This window comes from Motacilla alba, chromosome Z (assembly GCF_015832195.1).
Source record: "Motacilla alba alba isolate MOTALB_02 chromosome Z, Motacilla_alba_V1.0_pri, whole genome shotgun sequence".
Taxonomy (NCBI): Eukaryota; Metazoa; Chordata; class Aves; order Passeriformes; family Motacillidae; genus Motacilla; species Motacilla alba.
Window position 1 is genome coordinate 21466956 of NC_052046.1, and position 15000 is coordinate 21481955.

Genomic DNA, 15000 nt, shown 5'->3' on the forward strand with positions numbered 1-15000 from the left:
GGAGGGGTGTGGTAAACAAAGGGGAACAAAAATCATAAAACTTATCTTAAAAATACTGTAAAATAATGTAGGAATAAGTGTTTCTAGGACTTTGTCGCTTAGTGGCTTTTCTCCTGGGTGAGTCTCTGGAGTACAGTGCAATGCAGACCGTGTTTCATGTGATAAAGGGTGCTATGTAGACTTCTGTTTTAATAAGCTTCTGATTCTTTTTATGTGAAAGTCACCTTGGCAACATAAATATTTTAATGGGTACCAACAAATAGAGGAGGTTGAAAGGAAGATGAAGCACAACACCCATAGCAAGAAGCAGGTGAAGTAGTTTCTTGTTTTCTTCCCCCAACTGAAAATGGATTAGTAATTTTTGCAGTGTCTCTTAGACATCCACCAAGGAAGTAGGCTTTTTTAGGCTGGCTGCATGTAACTGCCTAATTTCAAAACATGATAGGCTTTAACCCACTGGGATGTTTTAGGTATTGATGCCATGCCGACACTTTGAACCAAGAGAAGCACTCCTTAAAGTTCTCTCCATGCTATTTGAGGAATGTGCTCACTGCTTTGAAGAGGGCTATATGGCTTATCATCCTGGCCTGGTACATGGTAAGTTAGGAACAGTGCTGTTCTGAGCAAGTAAGAAGGAAAGAAGCCCAAGAGGAGGTAGTGCTAAGGGGAAAACAGAATGAGAAAGCTGGAGAGAAGGTGAACAAGGTTTCACTGTGGTAGGTAACTGGACAAACAGGTCTTTGGTCTGTAATCTGGAGACACTCCCCTGTTTTATCTAAATTCTGAACTCTGGTGGCCTCACTTTTAACCGGAGTTACAGAAAACTCAGGATATGTGCTTGGCTCCATAGCAGTACTGAAATGTCCTGGGGAATTGGCTGTGGTTAGTCCTTGAGTCTGGATGGATGTTGTTCAAAGGAAGTATGGCTGGAACAGGACCCGTTTGTTTGTTGGTTTTATTTGGGGTTATTTTTTGAAGGGGCTGACTGGGGGTAAGTTGCCAGTATATTGACTGGTTTGTTGAATGTAAATGTGGAAAAAGTTACTGTTCTCCATTGAGGGGGGTAGAAGGGTGAGGAGATGGTCCCTCACCTTATGGGTCCCTTGACTGAGTCTGACTGCTCTTGTGTTGTGAACAGCAGCAGCAGGGCTCCAGCCTAGCTCCTGAACCAGGGACAGATGCAGTGGAAGCATTGCCTAGGACAGTGTCTGAACTATAGCCTTGCAGACAGCACACCAGCCTGAGGTGAAGTGATGGCTCCAGAGGAAATGGCATACAAAATCCTGACTCACCTCCATCTGCTCCCCCAGTTTCTCCCAAGCCGTTAACAACCAGCAGTGGGTCAGAGTGAGAGAAATCCTTCCCCCAGCCTGGCCTCTGCAGCTTGGTAGGAAATGTCTGGCTGCATTCTCTCAGCACAGGAGATGCACCAGGAAATTCAAGTCAGAAAATGGAGTGATAAGGGTTAATGTAATCTGTAGGGGATGGCCCAAAAGTGCAAGGAGGCCTCTTTTTTGAACCTCCTGTCTGTAGCCTAGATAGGCTGGTATGATAGATGCCCTCTGGTAAATAGGTATTTCCTGTCTAATGCAAACAGTTTCTGCACCATTATCTACTGTGCAAGTCAAGGCACTACTTCATTCGGTTATGCCTCCAAACTAGTGATGCTGTGATCTTCATAGGTGTGATGTATGACTTTTTTTTGAAGATAAGGCTTGTTATATATTATCAACCTCTCACAGTAGCTACTGATTTTGGCTTTTTTTCAGTTAGGTTTTTTTGTTTGTTTGATTTGAGTGTTGTTTTGTTTTTGGTAGGTTTTTTTGTTTGTTTGTGAGTTTTTTTACATGTTCTGAATTAGGTAGCATGGAGACAATCATACTTAGCAGTAATTTAGGTCATCCCTGCATATTTGTCCTCTGCATTTGGTGCTAGCTTCCTAATTATCCTTCTATTTTGAATGAATACAATTTTTGTATCAAGGAATTTAGTTAAATTTTTCAGTATGATAGGAGACACCGAGTAACTTGGTTTATTTCCCTTCTCAGAATACAAAATAAACTATAAATTCAAGAAACAGTGGGATTTAAATGATCACATTATCATGTTCTCAGTGGGTTGTACGATGTGAAGATGCGGAAAGGTAAATTTGGGTATAATAAAGAAGAATTGCTTAGTGGTCCAGTGGTTTGTGATCCTGATCATTCTTTTTGTATGCACTCCTCTGCATTCACTTTGGTTGTAGTACAGACTTTAACTTTTGTGCAGCTATTTTATTAATATTGTACAACTACGGGGTTAGTAGTTAGCTTAATACTCCTTTTTTTTAATATAGGTGAATATTTAATTATCTGAGTTAAATGTGAATCAGTGGGTTTAGGAAGGTTCAGGACAGATGGAAGTATGCCATTTTAAATCTGTAGAAGAAATTAGGATTTCTTGTAACTGTTGTACTGATTATTCTCCTGTGCAAGAAGGAGAAAAATTATGGATTGAAATTGACTACAGTAAAAGTGAAAGCAGTCAGTGAAGCTGAGGGCGCTGAACACATCCAACTAGCAAGTTCAGTTGAGAAAAGCATAATGACCTTGTTATTTGTGTTGTAAGACTCTGGTTCAAAGGAGATTGAGAAGCCCTTCTCAATGTAAGTAGTCTTTGTCTCAGTCTCCCCCAGGTCTGGTTATTAGAGATTTGGCAGATATTTTTACAATTCTGTGATTTTTCATGGTGTCTGTTTTTGCAATGATGCTGTCTTGTGTCCATTTGAATCCCTTAGGCTGTTTATGGAAAGGGTGATCATACATCTAGTTGATTGTGATTTATGTTTTTATTTTCCCTGTAGATTTTTCCTTTTTAGAAATATGAAGAAAAAGTCTCTTCTTTTGTATGATTGAGGAAAGGTGAAGTTCTGATGGCATGGTGGCATGCTGGTAATTGGTATTAATGATAGGGAGAAGGGTTGTTGCATGCACATTTTTCAGTATTTAGAGAGGACCTGTGGCTTACTGCCCATGGTTATCTGGCCAATAGCCAAAGCACTCAGTGTAGTGTTGCAAAGGTTTGAGAGACAGACCACCAAACTAGGGCTGCAAGCAGCTGCATCTTGGTGTGCTGTTTTCATTATGTTTTGACAGCACTCTCGTTTCTTCAGACTAAAGCTCACCTTACTTAAGTTGACTAAAACTCATATACAAGAGGAAAATCTGAATCCCTCCCTACATTATAACACTTAAAATTTAAATCCCAGTAGCCTGTTTTTCACAGCACATTACAGACTGATGTAGAATAATTCCTGTAGAGAGAGTATGTATAGTAAATAGACTGTTTGACTGTATATGCAATGTTGTAAAGGTAGGATGTTTGATATATATATATATATATTTATCTAAATATATGCATACATTTTATGCATATAAAGATGAATATGTGTCTGTATATGAATATATACACATACCAAATTTGGAGAGTATATGCAGACATATATCAATTTGCTGGTCCCCTGATGAGGGGAGAGAGAAATGATGAGGAAGACTCCATTGATATCAAAAGGCTAATTAATTACTTTATTCTATACTATATTACACTATATTACATTACATCTAAACTGAATCTGCCAAGCAGTCAGCTCTGCACTCAACTGCACAACTGCACAGAGACTTGACTGTCTGCCCTCAGTCCCAACACACACACACTTGGCCCTGATAGGCCAAGGAAACAAAACACCATCACTTTGGATAAACAGTCTCCATATTGCATTCTACTTTTGCACAAACACAGGCACAGCAAACAATAAGAATTGTTTTTCCTTTCTCTGAGGTTCAGAGAATGTGAATCTAGAAACATTCTTGAGAAGAATTGTGCCTTGCATTTCTCTGTGAAGAGAAATGTGGCTACAGACATACAGTGTCGGTAAAATAGATCAGAAAATACTGCTAGATAATAAATTGATATGAATGTGAAATACTGAAGCCTTCAAAAGAATAAAATGAAAATTCTCTGTGTTACTGATGCTGTATTTTACTTGGATTCAGATGGTTTGCACACTTCCCTCAGTTATTGTATCACCTTGAAATTTTGAATCAGAGAGATAGAAAATATCTCTCAGAAGTGGAAACCTTTGCTTCCTTACTCTTTTACTCTTTCCTAGCGGTAAATTAGAACAGGGTAGCAGTCATTATCTCTGGATGGGGTCTGTTGATTGTCCCAGTGTAACTCTAATTCTGCAGTATTCAGTGAGGAACGTTCTCGGCCAATTGGTTTCCTTGCATAAAGGATCTAGGTGTGAACTGGCGCTAAGTGTGGGCTGTGTGTTGCTTTGACTTTCTAGGTCTGGAGATGCTTCATCAAATACAAGCTTCAAGGCTACTTTCGACAAGGAAGCTGCTTGCAGTATCGATGCGCGTCATTTCTTCAGGGTAGCTGGTTTTTGCATTTATTCCACTTAATATCCCCGAAGAACTTGTCTAGGTTCTGGAGCACATGGAAGTACTCACTGAACTGCTTTTTAATGCAGAAGGTTTCTTGTTTAAAAACAAAGTAAACCAAATCAACCAGACAAAATAGCCTGGACAAACTAAACTAAATTACTCGCTTCAAATGTTCTGGGTTTTTTTAAGTTCAGTGTGCGTGGTTCAATGACTTTTCAGTGTTGGTGTTGCTGAAGATAACAACTATGAAGTCATACCTTAGCTGCCTTCATAACAAGTTAAATATAACTGAAATAGAACTTAAATTTAACTTTCCTGTATAACCAAAGTCACAACATCTCAAGTCTTGCTAGGGACAGCATGTTCCTGCTGGGGTAGTTTTCAACCATGCAGTTTTAACACCAGAGAAATTAAAACCCCTTTTTTTATCCCTGGAGCCTTTATAGGAAGGCTGGTCTTGCATTATTAGTATCTCATGTGTACTTAGTTAGGCTTTGCATTCTGGGTATGGTACTAAAATAATTTTTTTGTGCTTGTATTGTCAACTAAAACCATTTGTTTGCAGCCTCTTCTTAGAATGGGAGAAATCCCCTTCTAATCTTTGCCTCCAGCTAAACTGCTATAGATTACACTAATACCAGAATTAAGATGGTGTGGAGTAGTGCTGTGCTCAGCATAGTCTGTGAGAGATGCTGAACTGTCAGAATACTTTAGACTCCAAATACATCTTCATTACAAGTGTAAATATTAATGACTGAGGATGGTGAAATGAAATAATTATAAATTATAAAGGCTGATGCCATATTTCCCATGAAGAGCCTGGCAAGCCTGGCTCTGACAAAATAGCCTGCTTTCCCTACTTCTTTTGAATAAATAAAAGTGATTAGCCTTCACTGCCAGTAATTTGTTCATCCTTTAGCCCTCATTCAGAGGAAGAAATTTCCATTTCAGTGCCTATCTTTCACAACTATTGCCATTTCTTGATTACTGTACCAGGAAACCTGCGTTTCAGCTCCAGATGAAGTATTGTCTGTCCTAGAAACACTGCATTTCTGCTTCAGCTTTTTATTCTGTTTAATATTTCCAGGAGATCGTGGAATGTAACTCTGTTTTAACAACCATACTCTTACTTGAGTCTTGGGCTTTGCTGATTTATAACAGTCTAACTGTTCCCCTCATTTGTACTCAAATAGCTTTTGCCTAATATGGGAAGAATTGTGGCTATTTAAGGAGCAAAGTAATCAAGCTTGATGCAACTGGGTTGCATCTTTCAGCAGCTGCTGTTCACCCTGGGTTTGTTACAATAGAATTTCAGCAGAGGCACTTTCTGTGTAGTGTCTTCTGTTTGTTTTATTGTGAGTGCTTCTCGCCAGAAACCTTGATTGTCTGTAGCAGCTGGAGAAGTGACTCGGAGTTAGTGCATTGGGAATGATACTGGAGCTGAGGTGAGGGAGGAATTCCCCCATAGTGAGACTTGGTGAGAAGTCAGGATAGGGAGGAGAAGAGTGAGTGGGCAGGAGTGTCAGTGACAGAGAGCAGGAGGTATGACAGAACCTGTCTGTGGGGGGTGGATTTGGGAAACAAATAGGAAATTATGAATTGGATTCTAAGATAAGGAGTTGTGCCATTTGTCCAGGGCACTGGTGATACAGTATAAGGTCAATGACTTCCAGATAGATAGTCACCCAGGAGGAATAAAGTCCAAGAAGGGTATTTGTGGGGCAGAGAAGAAGGCAAAGGGAAACAAATGCAAACTTTCTGTTCTGTTGAAGTTTTCTGCACGTCCCAAAGTTTAGTTATTTCTAAATGTGACTGGTTTTTTTCTGTGCTCTCTCCTATTCTTTTTCATCTGGTAAAAGTTTTCTTTTTTTTTTTTTTTTTAAGTGTTCTAAGCTTTACGTCTTACCTGCTGCCTAGCTTGCTAGTCTTTTCTTGGCATGCAACCTGATCACAGCATGAAATTCAAGGCTTAGAGAATTGCATTTTGGGGGTTAGTGCTCTGTGGTTTACCAAGGTTTAAATTTCCCTTAGTTACAATCCCTGTAGAGTATTCCTGCATGGCTATAACTTTACTGCAGACAAAGAAGCTTTCTTTCAGGGCTGCCTCTTATCAGTTGGTTTATCTTGTCAGATTTGAATGGGAGAAGAATAGTTTTATGAAAACAATAGAAGGGGAAAGTTACTTGACCTGTTCAGAGATCTAGAAAAAACTATTTTTTCTTAAAATGGTTTTAATTTCTGAGATTCTTCTGTATAAGGTAGATTGCTGTTTCAAGGGTAAATACAGTCCAGTAAGTAATGCTTTGATACTTCCTTTGTGCCACCCTGCTTCCTATTTGTGGAGTTCTGGGAGCTTAGATCATCTTTCAAGGTTCCCTGAAGTTTATTTTTTTTTCATCCACAAAATGCCTCTTTTATAGTACCATTATTTTGGGGAAGGAATTGTATTTCACAGATTATACAGGATGGATTACATTGTTTCAAAATCTTTGTGAAGCACGCTGAAAAACAAAGCTTATAGTGAGAGCTGTAGGATGGATTTGTCCTTCCATGCAGTGAGCTGCATCTTACCTTACTGGTAAGGCAACTAGAGGAAAACTTCATATCTTTTATTTCTCAGTAGAACATTTCATTTGAGTATGATAGAAGATAAATTCTCTCTGCAGCCACATCTGAGCAAGTAGCAAACATGTTTTTGAAATGGCAGTGGGGGGAAAGATTTCTCATTATGTAAGACCTTGATATTGAAGGTAATGCCATCATACTCTCCACTCCAGAGTGTTAAAAATACACAGCCTCCAAAAAAAAAAAAAAAAAAACAAAAACCAAAACACAAAACCAAAACAAAACCCAAAGATAAGTTTAATTAGATGTTTTTGATAATGATTTGTGAAAGACATTGCACATTCAACTGAGGAGTTTAAAGTTTGGATATTAATGTAAAAGTGAATACAAGGCATTTGTTTGTTTACATAGGAAATTCTGACAAAAGTGATAAAAGTCTCAATTTCTACAAGTAAGGACAAGTGACAAGTAAGTGCAAGGAATCATCCATGTAGCAAAATCTGTGAAGGGTACCTAAACTTTTTGTGCTTTAAATATATTACTTCTTTTGCCAAAATTTTTGGTGGTCCTTTAAATCCCAGACTTCAGCCATGCTTTCAAGTCACATTGCGGGTGCTCTGAGCCTCAGCCTGCATTGCAGATGTTAGTAGTGATACTGTCACATCATCATGGATAGATGCAATCTCTGTGTCTTCTAATGAATGTGTAATAAATACCAGAAGTTTTTCCGGGGTTCAATTTTAGATGGGAGAATTACTAAGAAACAGTTATTCAAGCTTTTAAAACAAGAATAGCAGGTAAAGTAGCAAAAATATGACTTTGCATGAAGCCAGAAGGAAAATTTTGAACCATTCTTTGATAAGAGAGGAATTCAATGACTCTTTACCTGGTCAAAATTTAGAGAAGGGGGAAACAATTAAGACTTTGTTGTCTAATGGAATATGAAATATTTGCTCAGGTTTTGTGATTTAAAAAGTGGAAATTAATCTAGACAGGTTACTAAGAACTTGTGTTTATATTTTCACATTTTAAAAGTTCATCCTTTTTGTTTGGCTTTAAAATGGCAGTGTATGTTTTAAGTGAGTTTTGACTTTTCCAGTACTCCACATGTGAAAATTTCAATAATTTTGTACATTCTTTTCTTATAAAGGTCTACAGTAATGGTACACTTGAAGGTTAAATCACTGTAATAATTATGTAATATGGCAAAACTTTGTGCAGTGTGGAAATGGACTTTGCATTAACCTATTAGAGATTTGGAAGTGACAGTCTTGCTGCTTCACAAAACATTTTTGAAGGGGAGAGGGGTCTTAGTATTTGACTTCTTTTGCATTTTGCAGATACCATCTATACTGATTTTGTACTCAACTTTTAATCTACTTTTTTTTCTTTATTTTCCTTGTCTTCTGTTTTACTTTGGAGTACTTCTGTATCTGCTCTTTTTTATGCTATTAAACCTTATCCATTCTTTTGAACTTTATTCAATTTAACTGTATCAAGACTATTAGTCTTGGTTTCTGGCTGTTACATAATCAGAGATTGTCATAATGTTACAAAAGTAATTTTTTGAGATGGCTGCAAATAAGATCTGAATCTGCTTGTCTTGCGGTCTGCTTTGATAATTAAATGCTTTTGTATATAAACTTTCTCCATTTTAGTAGTTTGGAGTTTTTCAAAACCTTTACAGAGAAATTCTGATTGCAGTGCTGTAAACATTATCATATGCACTCCAGTTTATACACAGCAAAGGTCTCTTACTTCAGGATGATATTTTCCTTCTGCATGAATGTTTGGAGTGTTGGGGATTTATGTTTATGAGAATATTCATTATAGTAGAATGAGGGAAGAAGAAAACTATTCTGCCAACTAATATATAAAAACTGTATGATATATTTAAGAAAAATACCTCCTTTCCCAAGTTTAATCAATGTCTTAATTTACTTTTAATCTTGTTTAATGATCTTGTGGTCTGGGAAATTAGTGGCTTTGCAGATGAAAAATGTATGAGTAAATAAATGCATTCATCTTTTTAGTTATCATCTGTTCCATTGACAAAAGGCACAGATGTGAAATTTATCTCAATAATTAGAGATTTATGATTATTACATCATTCTCAGATTGATAAGTCTTGCTCTCTCTGGTATGTGATTTCAAGCGATAGTTCATGCAACAGGAACAGTTTTAGTCATTGAATGGTGATTGTAAACCTGAGACTGTGTTTCACATTATATTTATTTTTATATTTTACAAACGTGTATGGGAAAATAAGAGAAATAAGCTTTAGTCAGAGAAGAATATTTTGTAAATGACTGTACTGGGAAATGCTGGTCATTGCACAGAACAGCAAACGTGAAAGCCTGAAAAGTATCCACGGTGTATTTTGTTTGAAAACTTCTGGTTTTGCCATTATCCATTATAATCATAGACTTCCTGGACATGCCTACAAAAACAACAATAGCTCTGATTTTTAATAGGAAACTGGAAAGTCAAGGAGCTCAGTAGCAGGATCTCAAAACACCAATATGTGGTACATGCTGTATTTCTCATGCTAATGTCTTCTTTCCTTTCTTTTTGCCCACAGCTGTAGAACAAGTAACAGGAAGAGTTTGATGGGCAGTAGTCAGTCTCCAGCTCTGCCTCGGCCTCATTCACCACTCTCAGCTCATACAGGTGATTTTATAACTATGCTACTACTGCTATTATGAAATTCTTACGGTGTCTGTATAACTGAAGGAAAACATACTCTACTGTTCTTTTCACTGTAATAGCAAAAATTTAGATTTCATCCTATCCCAATTTCTGTTTTACATTTAGATCCCTAAATCCTATGTTATGATCAGGAGCAGTTAAAATACATAATGTAGCTATTTTTTATTTCTCCACTTAGCATTCTGGTAGATTTTCTCTCCCCCTCCTACCATTGGTCTTCCTATAGCTTGCACCACATAATGAAGGTAGTGGAGTCTGTATTCCATTCTGTTCCTGGAACTTCTGCTCCCAAGGATTTATAGGGTCAGGCACTTTGGTGGTAGTTGCTGTACTTCACTTTGCATAGCAATAAATTGATGATAATTTTGTTTTTCTTCTAAAACATCTGAAACACTTAAGGCTTGAATGAATGTCCATAAATAAATATTTTATTTATAATAATTGCCTTAATTTTTAAAAATAACATTTTTAGCATATCACCTCACATTTCCACAAAGATTTACTGTCTTTGTTTCTGAGGGTGCATTGGCTGTAACTACAGGCCAAAATGAATGCACCACACTAATCCTTATGTAATCAATGACTTTGAATACTCTGGAGAATTGCTTGCAGGGAGATGCTAAACAAGAAGGTGCAGAGCGTCACATGAATTTTGGAACTATATTAAGGCATCTCCAGTTTTCTTATGGAAGCAACATTGGTAGAGAAAATGTGGTGGTGATTTTTGCTCTCAGAAGCAGCTGTCACAAGTAGGAGTCCAGGCAACATGAAAATTTGTAGAGTTCAAGGCAGTAGAGCGTTTAAAACAAAGTAAAACATGGTGCAGACTGTTTTGAAACTGAAAAATTAGATTTTGGAATGTTTGGAATGCCATTTTGGGTCTCCCAAATACAGAAATTTCCATTTGGAAGAGGAGATTGTGGTCACCATAAAAATTGTCCTTAGTTGTGCTGTGCTGACCTGTGGAAAGCAGTAACAATGCTTGCTCTAGTGTGTCTGATGCTGTAAATGACTATACCATCTGTTTGGAAATGGAAACCTTGGACCAGTGATGTCTAATGAACTCTGGAGTATGGACTGACCAGCACATGTTACCTGGGATTTGGATATAGGTTGTGTATTTGATAAATGGTGGAAAGTTCCTGTCTGGCAGTGGACTCAGCCTTTCAGCAACTGGCTTCATCTTTTGAATTGATTGCTCAAACAGTAAAAGACAAATAATATTGCTGATGTCACAGCTATTGTCAAGTGGCTGAGAAGGTTGAAGGACAATTCTGTAAGTAAAAAGATTAAGTGTAAGCGGTTCTTTTCTGTAAACTCAGCAGTATGTACTGTTTATTCAAAGATGTATTACAGAAATCTGGTAACTTCTCCCATTACACAGCATGCAGTAGATTCTCTTATTTGGCTCCTTCCGAAGGCATGTGTGCTAGGCACTTGAGCAGCACTAGTAAATCTCATAGTAAATCTCATCATGTATATGAGATTAATATTTGCATGTGCATGTCCAGCTCTGTTATTAGCTTGCTTCTGTAAATGGCTAATTATAGTAAATATTCACACAACTATTGCCTCTTAGTTCAACTGGCTAGTGTGCCCAGACAAGTCCATACATCAGGTCCCTTTGAATGTCATCCTAATTCACACAAATAAAAAATACGCAAATTTAGTAAGTTAAATACTTTACATAGGCAGTAGGAGTTCAGTGTTTCAAGTGTTTAATGTCTATAAATCTGTGAGAATGTCAGACTTGAGAGGCTGGATTTATAGTGATCCTGTTATTTCTGTGTTGTCAGAGCTGACAGGTGTGTTAAACTGCACTAGCTTCTGCACACTCAGATTGCCTTCCTACACTCTGTGGTGGCATGTACTGAAGGGCCGTTTCCTTGCAAAGTGTGGTAGAGGGATGTGACCAGAGACACTGTGTGCTGTACAGCTTGCTGGGTTTATTCTTCTTGGCCCTTCTTGGCTGTGAGGAATTACTCCAAGTCAGAGAGGTCTCCTTGACTCCAGTGAGAGAACCTGGTATGTCTCCTGTGCAGCTATATATGATTTTAGGGTCTTTTTTTAAGCTGAGATTCTCTTAGGAAAGTTCTTTAAATTGGAAGTTTTTACTTTACAGCCTGCTACTTTACAGCCAGATCATCTGCCCAGAGCATGTACCTCACGCTTAAGTTTCAGAGAGACTGAAGATGATCTTCTAAAACCTTCATATATTTCTTACATTTATTTCTTGCATTTACTGAAAACAGGTTTATTCATCAGACTGTTCTTTGCTGAAGTGTGGTAATAACATGCATTTTTGACAAATATATTCTTGTGAGATTATGCAGAATTTGGAGGACATTGAAGAGCACGTGCTCTAGAGAAGTTTCTCTTGTGTGTTGTTAGAGTTCTGTTTCATTCATGCAATCTGCCCAGGTGAGTGCAGGCTGAGGATCAGGTTGAATGGATGCTAACATCTGATGTAACTGTGCACAATTTCTCGTCACTGGGTTATCAAAAGAAAACACTGATTCTTGCATCTGCCTTTAAAGTGACTCAGTCTAACTGATGAGAGATCCAGGAACTTTAGGCATTGAGGACTCTTTAAGTACCACCTGTCCTAGAAATCTTTAGCTTTCTCACATTGCATGTTAGGCTTTTTCTTCTACTGGATCCCACCCCTGTACTCTGTATTCTCAGGTGCTCCATCCGTTTCTGGGGAGAGCCTGCTGTTGCCCTTACTGAAAAGAGTTCCATTCATTGCTCTTATTTAAGTGGGCTAGATTCTTAATGTTTGTACCATCTTAGTTGCCAGCTGGGGTTAAAGCACAATAAAGGGATAAAGACCTGCAATAACAGCTAAGTACCATGCACCTGCCCACCCATCCATCCCCCTACAGCAGGCAGAAAAATTAAAAAAAAATTAAAAGTAAAACTCGTTAGTTGAGATTAGAACAGTTTAATAATTTAAACAAAGTAAAAAAATACAATATTACTACTGAAGATAATAATAACAACAATAACAATTGTAATGAAAAGGAGAGAGTGGTGTATCATACCCAAGAGAAACAAGTAATGCACAATACAATTGCTTACCAGCTGCTGACCAATGCCCAGCCCAGCCCCCAGCAGCAGTCAGCCCCTCCTGGCCACCTCCCTGCAGTTTACATCCTGGACACAATGTTCTGTGGTGTGGAATGTCGGAGTCTCCTCCAGGTCAGGGTGACCTTGAAAGGTGGAAGAGTCTCTGCTCCAACCTGTGCCTTCAAAGAAAGACTCAGTACTTTTCAGTTGTCTGGTCTCAAGGTTGTTTATTGTGTGTTATTTTTCTCCCTGAGCTGCTGTGGTCTGCTTAGCAGGTCAGACAAAGGCACACTCTCCGCCTACGAGGCTGGTGCTATCTTTTGTACTAAAAACTATGTGTACTGTATTTACAATTCCGTTCCAATAACTATCACCTATGTTAGACAGTCAGCTTCTATTCTAAACCAATCTAAAACTGCCAACATCACCCAAATCATGGAGGCTAGGAAGAACAAGGAAGAAAGACAAGGCATGTCCTGATTCCTCCATCTTGGAGCCTCAGACTCCCATGTACAAAATCCAAACCCCACTGTACAGCACTCAAAAACTCTTCCCTTCACTTTGTGACTATCTCTACTATGCTATCTAAACTTGTGTGGCTTGTAATTCTTCATACAGAGTTGATAATTTGCTCCATGGGCTAAGATCAAAACCCCACATGTCTTTGGCTGCATGCCAGGGTCTCAAAGCCCCCTGCCAGCGGCTCTGGCCACCCAGGGCACCCAGAGGGGTGTTCTGGGTTCTGACATGGAACATCCCTTTGGCCTGCTGAGGTCAGCTGTCCCAGCCGTGCTCCCTCCCAGTGTCTTGTGCACCTGTTCACTGATGGGGAGTGGGACTCTGAAGGTTCTTGGCTAAGGCTAAGCACTTCTGAGCAGCAGCTAAAACATCAACGTGCTGCCAACATTACTCTCATGCTGAATCCAAAACACAGCACTGAACCAGTGACTAGGAAGAAAATTCTATCCCAGCCAGAATCAGCATGCCCTTTACTCTAGACTATTCTAGTTGAGTGGAATCAATGTTGTAACACTCTTGAAAATCCACCCAGGATCAATTTCTTTTAGTTATCATCTCAGTAGTCTTTAGTGTTATCCTTGGCTTTGTGTGTAGTCCTAATGAGATAGTTGGCATTGCTTGGCAATTCATTGCCCCAGAGGCGTCTGAAGTGAGTCTTTCATTCTTTGTGAGGACCCCCTTGGATTCCCTGACAAGCTTTTCCCTTCAACGTTAATTCATTGCTTGTTGAGAGCCAGCCAAATACATACTCAGTTAACTCTGCATGGCATACTTGAGATGATTTTATTTGGACCACTAGTTTAAGCTACTTGGGTTTTTTTAAACCCCAAAGGTCTCCCTGAGGACAGGGAGGATCTCTGAGTACAGAAAAGTGCTGTGAGTCCTCTGTGTCAAATGTAGCAAAGTGTGTTTGTGTGAAGGTGTGTTCTGGAATCTAAAGGTGGAGCTCTCTTAGACTGCTCTGCATAAGCACTCCTGCCAGTACCTGTGACTTCGCTCAAGGATATTTTCATCTTTGGTATCTGCAGACCAACCATTTAGAGGTCTGGCTGCCCCTTTGGAAGCAATGTGCCATTACATCATGATGAAGAGTTCAGGTAGCTACTATTTAATCATAAACTGGGTTTGAGTTAGATTGGATGTGACTAGGATTGCTCTGTTTTAGAGGACAAGCATCTTGAATTGTAAGCATAGTTCTTCAAGTGCATTTTATTCCTATGTTCTTCCTTGTAGTCCTGTTTTTCATCCAGATGCAGTCTGAACTGGAGGTATCAGTTATTCTCTAGTTTAGATAGATGTTCTTTGAGGAGGACCAGTGGCCCAAGTTTAGGGTAATAATAATTGCCCCTTATGAGAAAGTCTAATTAGAGATCTCATGCAAATTATCCCCCCAGTCTCCCCCCCAGTTTTCATTGCTTACTCTGGAGATAATAGATTTTTCCTACAAGGGAGTTTGTTGTTAATCTTTACTGATGCAAGCTGATTTGGACAAACACTGAATACTTACATGGAATTTTTTAACTGTTAGCCTTACCATCCCAGTCATACTCAGATTCATGTCAGATGGGAGGGAAACGCAGTGAGACAGCACCACACTTATGAAGTAAGTAGATTGTGCAGAGTGCAAGTAGTGCATGAGTGGCACCTGTCAGGGAAGGGGCAGATTTGTTTGGGAGCAACAGTGACCATAAAAGCTCCTGGGCTACACTAA

The 15000-nt window shown here is 38.8% G+C and overlaps 1 protein-coding gene across 12 annotated transcripts in view; it reads left to right on the forward strand.

Moving 5' to 3' along the window:
* MAST4 (microtubule associated serine/threonine kinase family member 4) overlaps nt 1–15000 on the forward strand; it is a 292655-nt gene that overhangs the window by 207820 nt on the left and 69835 nt on the right. For all 12 annotated transcript variants that reach the window (XM_038123723.1, XM_038123724.1, XM_038123725.1 and 9 more), the window contains one exon: nt 9574–9662. In XM_038123723.1, the coding sequence (XP_037979651.1) occupies nt 9574–9662 (89 nt within the window). The remainder of the gene's footprint in view (nt 1–9573; nt 9663–15000) is intronic.